Raw genomic sequence first — 12,757 nt, 5'->3', positions numbered from 1 at the left:
ATTGGCCTTCTCGTTAACAGAAAAAATGGATGAAGTTAACACAATGGACTAAAATGGCAACTGTGAAACCTTTTTGGACTCACAGGTTAAAAATGAAACCTTTGGACTAAACTGGCAAAATGGCCCAAACCACAAGGACTAAAATGGCATTTAACTCTTTTTTTTTTTTTTTGTTAAAACGTAGTATATGAGTTATTTCTTTGAAAATTACTAAAAAACACCCTTTTTAGTTCTTTGTTCTCTAATTTTAAATTCTATTATAGTCCTATTCTGGTACATCAAAGGCTTGTGCGAATGTTTATGATGTAACCCATATTACACCAAAATGATTGCTAGAGATATTGTACTCACACAACTTTGTTTTTAGCTTTTGACTTTAACTCATTTATATAGCATGTCAAACATGTTGACTTGTAGTAATCAATTGATAAATGTGTTAATCGAGTTGTTGGGTTGTATTAAACCAACAGCCCCTTTCATTTTCGTTCCCCTTCTCTCTCTCTCTCTCTCTCTCAAAGATCTGGATATGGATTTGCTTTCTCTTTGCAATTTACCATAAGTCATTGCTCAGGAGGAAGGCCGACCACCGCTTTGGACACCTTTCTTCAAATGGAGACGCAGGTAGAGGAGAAGGGCCGACAGAGCCCTAGAGGCAGGTTTCTTATATCTCTTTTGAAGGTTTGATGCTTAAAACAGGTTTTCAGCCTAGATCTTCATGTGAGTATTCTTTACTTTTTGATGATTAAAACAGGTTTCTTTACTACTAATTCATTACTAGTTGATGGAGTTAAATTTGAAGTAGTACTATCATTCGCATTAGCATTAGCATTTGTAGTTGAAACACTAGAAGAAGAATTCTGGTTTCCTTGATTTGATCTTGTAGAAGTAGCACTCTGATTTCCTTGATTAGATTTTGTTGGAGTAATATTCTAATCTCGATTTTGGCGTTTCATCTTTGGCTTCTTACCCGTCTTTTGCAAAAACTTCTAGGCTCTGCGAACCAACAGAGCCATATTCAGTTGAATATCAAGTTCCTCCATTTCATCTTGATCTATTTGGTCAAAATCTTCATCAAGACTTGAACTCTCAACTAATTTTCTTAGAGCAAAATTCTCCTAAGTTGTCATGAAAGAGGCTAGTAATCCCATGTTTTCTTCAATCAATTTAAGACAATGAGGATCCAAGCTCGGAACATTTAAACTTTGAGTAACAACATTTTGATTTCCATCGGTAGACAAACTACCATGACTCACATTTGAAGAACCTCCACTTGAACTTAGATAAGCATTTGGATTCGAAACTTCTTTGGTTACACTGTCACCAAACTATAAAGCCACTCCTGTTCCAACGCTTGAATCACTTTATTTTGCTTTGTATAATGTAGGATCTTGCATCTTTTCATAAGCTTCGGCTTGATCTTCTAAGCTCCAAGAGTATCCTTTTAATTTTTGCACTGCTTGTTCTAAGGGGAGGGGGGGTGGTTCACTAGTGATAGAATTTATCACTCACAAGCACCAATCAAGTTCCGTCATGTCATCGACCATTTTTCCATCACTCACAACCTTTTTTAGTGGGGGTGGTCATCACTCATCACCACACCCAACAATTTCCCCCCAACCAACAATTCCACTCACAAAATAAAACCTTCACGCGTTAAAAAAATAACGGAAAATCGATTCCGTGAAAATATAACGCGTTGACATTTGTTGTGGGGGTGGGACTTTGATTGTATAACGCGTTATACTATTTTCCGTGAAAATATAACGGACTCCGCCCCTGGCGGCCTAAGGTAAGATCTTCATAAAGCGAAATTTCCTTGATCAAAGTAGTATACATCTTCCACTCTTTAGGAATACTGTTTAAAAATTTCTCAACCCTAGGTGACCCATTACCATGTAAACAGATCAAAATTGTCACCTGTAATATTTGTTTATTTTCCCCTTTTAAGCAACAAATAAATTTTTAATTGCTCTCATTTATTTTGTAAGCAACAAATAAATATACGTATCTCACAATTGCTCTCATTTATTTTGTCAAAATTAACAATAGAACATGGTTCCTTAGATTACTAACTCCTTTTATTTTTAACTTACATTAATTCAAGGTACTGCATAGGTGGAATGCTCAGTGATAACACTACCATTGCAGTTGTTATATTCTTTGAGGCTGCAATGCTATCATTTGTGAAAATTGTTGTCCAAAATTGATTTCTGAATACACATAGAAAGATACGATACCGAATCCAATCCAAGCCTTAAGAGAGCAAAGAAGAGTATTCGAAGTCCGTTTCAGCATCCCATCAGATTCCACGCAATTAGTTATGAACCAAGTCCTTGACACAACAGTCGCTGAACTTGAAGCCACGCCAACACCACACACAAAAAAATATATATTAACTACATCGTTTAGTGTTGCTATGTTTTTTTTAAGAACTGTTCGGTTAACATTCTTTATACATATCTGGTTGTTACTACACAAACCCCTACAACATTCCACCCAGCTCCATCACCTACGAACACTCTACAGATGAAGAAAGCAACAAATGCTACAAAGGAAAATCTAGTTACAGGCTCAATCAGCTTATGAAAGCACTTTTGGCTATCCACACATTACTAATATGTATGTGACAAACATGTAATTTTTTGGGTCTACTTACCTGCAATATGTGTGTGACAAACATGTAATATTTTGGGTCAACTTCAGTATGTCTCCAGAACGTTTGAACATGGTATGCCACATATTAAATGTTAAAACCTATAACTAGCCAACTTAAGCCCTTACCGTGAATCACGGGTAATAATACTAGTTATTCTCCAAAACATAACATTGACCTAGTCGACAGTTTCGCACGAGGGCCTCCAAAACACATTTTAATTAATATAAAAACTTTACAATCATAACAATCAATTAGATAACAACAAACGAAGTCTATATATGCCCAAATTAATGATAGTTTTCAACTGTTGTTCAAACTTAAAACATAATAGTAATAGTAATAGTAATTATACCCTTACATAGGAAATCACAGTTTATCAACTCATACATTAGTTTTTCTAACAAGAAATAGTTGTACAATGTTTACCTAAACTTTCTTACAAGTTTGCCAAAATGTACAACCATAATTACATACATCCAATCCTTCATGTGACTCAACGAAGCAAAAACAAAATATCTGCATCGATGGCTTAAAATTAAAGCACCACATATACCTAAAAATCCAAATGCAAATCCAACACCCATACCTATGTAATATAATTTCCAAGAATCATCGTCTTCTTCTTTGACATCTTTCTTCTCAACAACTTGTAGAAACCCACATCTTGGTGTAAGTGGAGGTCCACAAAGTTGAGGGTTACCACTGTATGAGGTATAACTGAAGCGTTGGAGTTGAGAACCAATTGGTATTCTTCCTGACAAGTTATTGAAAGAGAGGTCAAGATAACTCAAAAAGTTTAATTGTGCCAAACTCCACGGAATATGCCCAGAGAACTCATTTCTAGACAAGTCAAGAGATTCAAGAGACTTCAACCGACCCATATCTTTTGGGACCTCCCCATGCAGCTTGTTGACAGAAAGATTTAAAGAAACCAGTTCAAAAAGACCAGTGATCGCATTTGGAATTTTTCCAGATAAGTTGTTTCTTGAAAGATCAATGCTTTTCAATAGACTCAGTCCACTTTTTCCAAATAACCGTTTTGCTCCTTTCCACGCAACCCATGCATTGTCTAAAAATTGTGCTTCTTCAACAGGATCAGAAGGACACTCATTTCCATTCAGAAAATAACATTTAGCTGGTATGGCAGATGAATAAGCATGGCTAGTGATCACATCGTCTCGAAAGCTTCTTCTAGCCATAGCGGTGAAGTTATCAAAGCATCTAGGAATATTAGCTGACAATCCATTATTAGACAGGTCAAGGACTTGAAGATTATACAACCAACATACTTTGGAAGGTAACATCCCATAGAATCTATTGGATCCTAAAACAAGAACATATAATTTTGAAAGTTCCCCTATCCATTCTGGTATGACTCCAGATAACTTATTTTCCCCAAGATCCACAAACCTAAGTTTAGTGCAGTTTCTCAAGGACGTTGGCACTTCACCAACAAATGCATTTTTTCGTAAATACAATACCTCTAGGTTAGACAAGGTTCCCAAAGAAAAAGGAATTTCCCCAGATATATTGTTACTCGATAAACTTAGAACGACTAACTTTTCCTGGAATTTCATCCAACAACCAGGCAGGCTACCTGAGAATGAATTGTTGGAGAGGTCAAGAAGAGTTAAAGGTCCATCAAAGTTACACAAGAAAGAAACTGTTCCTGAGAACTTGTTTCCAGAGAGGTTTAATGCAGATACTCTAGAAGGCAATGACGGTACGCCTCCTTCGAAATGGTTGTTGCTCAAATCCATTCCAGGATAGCCCAAAAATGATACCCCCATTTTTGGTATCATGCCTTCTATTCCATTTGAAGAGATGTTCAGAAATTCCAATTCACTAGGTAGGTCCCAAAACCAGTTAGGGACGCTACCTGATATTCCAGCATTGGAAATATCAAGATGTTTGAAATTTCGTTGAGTTTTCATCCATATTGGGAACCTAGGTCCCAACTTGCAGGATTGTAGTTTTATTGTATCTAAAACAGAAGGGATTATCCCATGGAAGCTTAAGTCTAATGCTAAAGAATTGAAAGACAAGTCCAAATATCCTAGAGAGGTGAGATTAAGAAAATGAACTTCAGAGATAACACCTTCGAGGGAGTTGGATGAAAAATCAAGATATGTAAGATTTGAAAGCTGACCCAAACTGTTTGGTACACTACCATGTAACTGATTACTAGACATGTCTAAATGCCAAAGGGGAATAGTTCCTATGAAGTTAGGTATGCTTCCATCCAACGAATTATAACTAAGATCAAGATGTTCCAGATTCGAAAGCTGACCCAAACTATTTGGTACATTACCATGTAACTGATTATGGGATATGTCTAAAGACCAAATGGGAGGAGATCCTATGAAGTCAGGTATGCTTCCATTCAAAGAATTGTAACTAAGATCAAGATATTTCAATTTAGAAAGTTGACCCAAACTGTTTGGTACATTACCAGATAATCCATTGCTAGAGAGGTCTATATAGGTAAGAGAAGTCAAATCTTTAAAAAAGAAAGGAATAGACCCACTCAAAGAATTATTCTTAAGATCAAGAACAAGCAAGTTGGAGAGATTGGCGAGTTGATGAGGGATAGACCCACCGAGATTAGCACTAGACATAAGCAAACGTTCTAACTTGGACAGGGAACCCAAAAAATCGGGTAGAGGATTGGACTGAAAATTATTGTGACTCAGATCAAGATATTCCAGCTGATTCAACAGTTGTAACGATGGACTAATCTTACCTGTGGAACCGCTACCACCAATTGAAAGATAAGTCACATGACCAGTGAGGTTGCTACAAAAGACACCCAACCATTTGCAACAATCCATTTTTTCTTCGTTGCTCCCCCAATCATATATAGACTCATCTAAGCCTGTTAGGTTGGCTTTAACATCCAGTAGAGCTTGCCTCTCCTTCTCAATGCATGAGCTCCCGAGATCGCCACTCATAAATAACATGCATAGCAGCAAAGACACAAAAGGAGACATCATATAGATATAGTGTGTATGAAGATATATCTATTAGTAACATTAATAATTTATAGAAACAACCAGTCTTCCATGGAGAAATGGAATTATTGGATTCAGGAAATTTTCCATGGTAGAATGGGACGTTGCTGGAAGAACAGGTCAGAAATTTATTCTCTCATTGAGTCATTGCCGTATTAATCATGCAATTGTAATGTAAATAAAAAAAATACTGAAAAAAAGGTGTTTATTCAACAGAAGTTGTATATTTCTTCTTTTTTAACACGCTAATAACTATCAACTTCAAGTTTGGATTCTTTCAAATATTTTGTAAGTATTTGTAATTTTTTTTTCTTAATGTACTTTAAATTATATATTCATCTGTTAATTTTATTTCATAATTAAATATTTTTGCGTTTCTATTCACAAAAAAAAAAAAAAATAAATAAATCAATACTATGCAAATGACTTTTTGTTCAATAAACATCTTTTATTTTAATATGATATTTATCTACATGGGAATTGCTTGATTGAAACGGCAATGACTCAAGTTTCTGCAACCAAAGCAAGTTTATTTTTTCAACAAAGTATGGTAGTGAATTTCAATTTGCAACAGTAGCTTGTGGAAAACAATCAAACATTCCCCAATGAGTAAACTTCCGTTTTACTCCCTGTGGTTTGGTCATTTTAACGGTTTTGCTCTAAACCTTTAAAAATAGCCATTTTACTCCCTGATGTTTCAGTTTTTTGCAAGTTTGCTCCCCGCCTCTAACTCTATTCAAATTGTTTGTTTTTCCATTTTGCTCCCCGCAGGGAGCAAACTGGCAACAAAACCAAAACATCAGGGAGTAAAATGGCTACTTTTAAAGGTCTGGGGCAAAACCGTTAAAGTGACCAAACCACAGGGAGCAAAACGGAAGTTTACTCTTCCCCAATAACATACTGCTTAATTATTCCGCCACCGAACATTGATTTTTGCTATAAATGTTTATTAATGGTACTAGCGTCCGTAAGCTCTCCAACATATACATTTTTAGTTTACGTTTAGACCATGTGTAGTGGGGCGTTTTTTTTTAAAAAAAATTCAAAAAAAACGCCCGAAAACGCCCATGCACCATTACATGGGGCGTTTTTTTAAGCAAAAAATCAAAAAAAGCCCCTTTGGCGTTTTATAAACCACGCCCAACACCCTTTGTCTTTGTCCAATCAGATTTCATCTCCCCTTGTCCTATCCAATAAGATTTTTTCTTTTTTTTATTTAATGCCCCAATAATGCCCAATAATGTCCCATCCCCACTACACCCATTTTAGAAAACGCCCAATAATGCCCCTTTGCTGACTGGACCGCCACATGGCGTAAAATGCCCACACTTGGGGGCATTATTTTCCCCTTCCACTACACATGCTCTTAAAGATAGGAATTCGTAGGAGAAGTACAAAACATACTTTGATTGAACTCATTTTAGCGACATGGCTTTTGGATTTTAAGCTTGTAGATTCTAGAATTTTTGTTTAGACTATTATGTCTTTTTATTTAGCATTAGATTTTTCTTTTTGCGTCATTATGTATTTTTTGCGATTCATTGTGTGTTTTTTTCTCGACATTGTGTTATATTTCACGATTCATTGTGACTGGCAGGTTTGATTCAGTGATCTTCACATCCTTCATCTTTCTTGATACTTGTGTCTCTACCACTTCAACACCAAGTCCATTGTTTCCTTTATCCACTTAGATGTACTCTTAATCTTCTTCTTTCTCACGTATCCTTTCTTCCCTTCCCATGCAATCACCTAAATCTTCTTGAACCTTTCTTGGTATTCTTCATGAATTAAGATGTTTCTCTTTAGTTCCATCACAGAGATATCAAGTTCTTTAAGTGGGTCAGAATTGTCTTCTTTCGAAACTGATTCATCAAACTATGTTTTTCGGCTTCGTCATCTTCCCCACACAATTTCACTCCTTCGCTCATATTAACGACTTTTATTTTATCACAAAGATCAGTAATGATCGCTGGATTCATCAATGGTGTATCACCGCCATCATGGCTATCGAAAACAAAACCATCTTCCATAGTTTTCTTGGAATCACTCAAACACGACTTCTTTTCTTTTTACATACACAACGATCACCTCTTAACCAACACTTCGAATCACTCCAGTGGCGAAGCTTGAATTTTTCGGTCGGGAGGGCGAAAACGTATATACCCAAAAATTTCTATAGAACCGGGGGGGGGGGGGGGGGGGGGGGGCTTCCCGCGCCTCTTATCCTTCGCCCCTGAATCACTCGAACCTTCTTCGCCACAATTGTCACACCGGCCTGCCTTTGGCGGAAACATGAGGCGTGACACGAAATGCTTTTCATAAATCTGATTAGCAGACGTCTATATGATAAACTTCATTACGATACCAAGCGTTTAAAAGTTACAAACCAATATAAAGTGTTTAGTTTTAATTTTCAGAATTATATTTTTGTTGGTTTTGACTATATATACTTAATTACACCAATAATCCAAATTAATTTTTCTTGCCCAGTTTTGAACATGAGACATTCCCTTTAAAAGACGTATGTCTTTACCAACTGAGCCATACCCACATTGGCCGGACAACAAAAGATTAAACTTAATTTTAGGTGCGTATAATACGAATAGTGTTTATGATAAATTAAAATTAAAGCTTAGAAGCCGTTTTTTTTGTTATGTTGACCGGGTCACTTGAATAAAACGTGTAATTAACTATATTATTATTGTTACCTTTAATGCAAAAAAATAAATAAATAAATAAATAACAAAGGGTTACTTCATATGGCCCAAAAAATAACAAAAGGTTACTTCATATGGCTAGGATATAATTTCTTTTTGATGAAGTCAACCGAAACTGCGCAACTGTGTCATTTTCTTTTCGTGGACCCGTGGTCTTGACTCGTGACCAACTCCAAACAACATAACATACTTTATTTCATTTTCTTTTAAGTTTCTGTTTTTCTTATTACTTCTTTTATGCATTTTATTTTTATTTCTTTCAAAAATATATATTAATTTATTTATAAAACTTATTCATTTTTATTTAACTTTATATTTACTTTACTTCATTATTTCTAAATCCAGATATTCGTTAATTAGTCAATAAAACTAAAAAAAAACTAATATTTATCACTTATTTCTAATTGTCTGAATCACACTCGTTATCATTATTATCAATATATCGTTTCATTATATAAAATACTGGTCGAGTTACATCAATATCGCAGGTAAGCGAGCAACAAGTTGCGCCGCTACCCCTTTCTGAATAGCAAACCCTACCTATTAAAGACAAACCTCTGCCCCCCCCCCCCTGTTGATGAGCAACTGCTGTGGACAACCTTTTGGACCCTAGTCAACAAACGGATAGCTTCTGGAGCTAGGGAGCCAAAGGTGCCAAAGGCGATGGGGACAAATGCATGTTGGTTATCAGCACATGCTTTAGCGTGTTTATCCACATTTTTAGATTCCGCTTTCCTTATAGCCTGTCCTGCTATAAACCCGCTTTCCCTTAAACCAGCTAAGGGGAAGACTCCTGTTAGATCCACACAAGCATGTTTCCCTCCGCCCAGCCAAAGACGAGCAGATCCGCTGGTCTCAATGTAGATCTCCCTTCCATCAGATCTGTAAGGAAATTCACAGGGGCCTCCTTCTTGGCAGAAATCCCCGCTCTCCTCAAGATGTCCCCCAAAACATCTCTCACACAGTCGTGCCGATATTTGAAACCAGGGAGCTCCTTACAATGAATAGTATGCTCCCCGTATTTATCTATGCAGGCTTTGCGGCAAATTGGGCAGGTTTCGTCTTCTAAATACATAGGGATCATTAGCCGGTATTTGAGGATAGCCCTATACTCAACAGCCGACATGCATTGCCCCAGCCCCTCGATCGGGATAACAGTCAAAAAATCTTGCGCATGGGGGCCTTTCAAGCACTCAATCACCGCCTTCTGGCGGGGAGACAAATCGAATGTTTCTCCCAGACTTCGAGCGATTTTGTCAAATAGGGCATTTGCCAAAGTTTTTTGTGGCTTTGGGGGGGGGTGTCCATATTAGAGAAACCGCCAATATCAAAGTCTGGAAGAGAGATACTTAAGTACTCAAGGGCCTGTTGGTAGACTACGTCAAGCTTAACAACCCCACTGTTCCGAAGGATATGGTCTTGCAATACACACGACTGAGCTCTAGACGCCACAAAAGCATAAACTCCAACATCCCGAGCTGAGAGGAGGCCCAAACCACCCAGACGCATCGGCACGCCACTGAAGGTCACCGAAGTAGGACCCCCCGCAAACAACATTGTCTTCGATAGCCTCTCGAAGACCATCATCAAAAAAGGATACCACATTGGCCATCAAGTGGGGTTGGCAGGTCCGCGGCCCAAACAGTAACTTAGCTACCCCCATGCATGACCTTAAAAGAAGAAGCTCGCACTGGGGGTCCTGGAGGCAGGGCAAGAGTTTCATAAGGTCAAACGCTGTCAATGCCCGCCGCCCTGCTAATTCCTCGATAAAAACAGAATCTCGGCTAACCGCCCCCCAAGGAGTTTAACCCCCCTCTCAGGTCTGCCTATCCCTCTCGGGAAAAGGCCGTCCTGAACCTTGAGACCGTCACACGATGGCCAGTACACTTCCGTTTTCTTAATATTGAGATGGAGCCCTAGGGATGGTCCCTCCGTGTTGATGATGTCCAAGGCTTTAGCAACTTCCATTGCATTACCTATAATCGTGCCATCATCCAAATACCAAGCATGAAAGGGGAGGTTACAGTGCTCCTGGACACGGAGAATAAGTGGGTGTAAGGCTAGGGCGAAGAGAAGGGGCCCCAAGGGATCTCCTTGTTGCACTCCAGTGGTGGCCCCAATACAATCGCTGCCAACATACAACCTAGCGGGTTGGGCGTACAGGAACTGGACCCACCGATAGATAGATGGACAACGTTGGTGGACCTGTTGGAGAAACGCTGAGCAGTCAACCATGTTGAAAGCATTGGTGAAGTCTATCGTGAGCAAAGCCATGGACCCATCTTCATGAAAAGAGTTCAGGAATCTGTTCGCACTATGAAGCACCGCCTCCGCCCCATTTGGTGTACCAACCCCGAATTGAAAATCCCCCAAATACTGGGCCATGTCTTTTCCAACCTTTTTCATAGCCACCTTAGAGACCAACCTACGCCGGATGCCCCCCACGGCGATAGGCCTAATACCATTATCAGGTTTCAATAAGGGGGTGAGGGGGGCTGAGGCCACAAACTCGGCCAACACCTTAGGGCAAAGCCCCTCAAGCCATAGGTTGACAACTCCAGTAATGGCTGTGAGCAGACCCGAGGAACATACCGAACCCTCACAACCAATAGCGTCCAACAAGTGTCGGGCCCGCATCCCATCTCTGCCACAAGATGTCCCTCTAGGGAAGGATTGGATACATTTAAGTACGCAATCCTCTGCTACAATAACAGTGGGCTGGACAATAGGGTTGGAAGGCAATGATGGGGGTGGCACCACAGGGTGTTTATCAATAAGAGCTTTCATGGTCGATTCTCCAAAGGGGGCAACCCCACTGGAACATAAAACTTTAACCGCCGTCGTAAAATGCCCATCCCTGACCTTCCGCAGGCATTGCTTGATATTGGGATCATTTTTATTGTCTTCGCCCCTTCCGGAATCCCTCCTAGAAACCCCAGCATCCCCCCCCCACTATTCAAGAGAGAAGAGACCAGATCTGTGAAACCAGACCCATCTTTCCACAATGAAAGCGCCTGCAAGATGCTGTTGCACTGTAGGGATTTTCTGTTACCTGATCTCTGCTCTTGCCTGGAAGAAGGCCTGACAACCCTCAGTGTACAACATGGCAACAAAAGCAACTGAACCGAGCCTGGAGATGCCACCACTTTACGTAGGGCGCCCGTTAAGACCTGAGCGAACGCCAGTTGACAACTGGGGGGAATGCATTTAACGATTTGAAAACGGAGTGAAAAAACACGCTCGAGAAGGGCAACATCGGTTACCATCCCTTCCGGGTAGAGTGTAAAAGTGTCGGCTACCACTTGACATGGCTTCCTAATCCCAACAATGAAATCATCCACGTCCCTCGAGTTTGGAGCAAAAGACACCATCTCATCACCATGCTTGCACCCCCTACTAAGGGCATGCATAACCATGCACTCCCCACATAACCATTTTCCTCCTGCCCTTAGGACTTCCCCCACATCCAGAAAAAAGGTCCAAATTATTAGTGATAGCCTCCTTCACATAAATCTTCCTGTTTTCAGTTTTAAGGTGGGTGCTTTGCATGTGTTCAAGAAGGCGAAAAAACCCACTAGACCCTGGTTTACCATCCTTGCATTCGTGGAAATGCTTAAGGGGGCAAGCCCTTAACCCACTATCACACACTGACGCCAGTCCAGCAGTCTTGACGTTTCTACCTCTACGCGGGGGGGGGGGGGGGGCATGCGCCGAGTCAAACGCAAACAGAAAAACAACACAAAAAACTGCCAACTCGAAGGGAGTTAGGGGTAAAAGAAAAACAAACACAGGGAGCAAAAGGAAAGACCCTTTACAAGACGGGGAAGGGTAGCAACCCCAAGTTGCCCACCCTCAAAAACACCCAACGCACAAACGCGTCACCCCATAACAAAATCAAAAAGGTTCCACTTTAAAATTCCATTTTCATGAAGATAAAACTGAGTCACAAAGTAGATGGGAACTTGGTAAATCAAAATCCAATTGAAACCGAAACACCAAAGTTTGAAAATTTATGTGGGTATGGGTCAAGCATTTCTACAAACAGTTGGTGGGCAGCAGCAAAAACATCTTATGTGGGAATTAAAATGTGAAAATGTTTAAACAGCTAAAAGAAGAAGAGAAAAGAAAATGGAAACCAAAATAGAAAAGTTGTATTTTGAGTTGTTCAAGAAGCTGCAAATCTCAAGAATGAATTTGAGAGGAAAACCCCAAGTCACGTAGCTCTTGTGCTCAATCAAAAATGAAAAGAAAAAAGGAACAATTTTTCAATCAGAAATAGTGAGTTGAGAAAAGAATGAAGAATTAGTGAGTTGAGAATGTGGGGAATGAGGGACTTACCGGAGGAGGGGCAGAGAGTGGCCGGAATGACTTTG

The 12,757-nt window shown here is 39.5% G+C and overlaps 1 protein-coding gene across 1 annotated transcript; it reads right to left on the bottom strand.

The window, feature by feature from the left end:
* Window positions 1-3,078: 3,078 nt before the first annotated feature.
* On the bottom strand, window positions 3,079-5,646 carry LOC110868948 (receptor-like protein EIX2). The gene has a single exon (XM_022118232.2). The coding sequence runs from the start codon at window positions 5,644-5,646 to the stop codon at window positions 3,079-3,081; it is 2,568 nt and encodes an 855-aa protein (XP_021973924.2).
* Window positions 5,647-12,757: the final 7,111 nt, after the last annotated feature.

This window comes from Helianthus annuus, chromosome 7 (genome assembly GCF_002127325.2).
Source record: "Helianthus annuus cultivar XRQ/B chromosome 7, HanXRQr2.0-SUNRISE, whole genome shotgun sequence".
Classification (NCBI taxonomy): Eukaryota; Viridiplantae; Streptophyta; class Magnoliopsida; order Asterales; family Asteraceae; genus Helianthus; species Helianthus annuus.
The sequence above is the reverse complement of the archived record's forward strand: the minus strand, read 5'-3'. Positions and strand labels throughout refer to the sequence as shown.

Bases quoted from the DNA above. Each gene is read 5' to 3' on its own strand.
- LOC110868948 (XM_022118232.2), bottom strand. From the start codon at position 5,646: ATGTCTCCTTTTGTGTCTTTGCTGCTATGCATGTTATTTATGAGTGGC.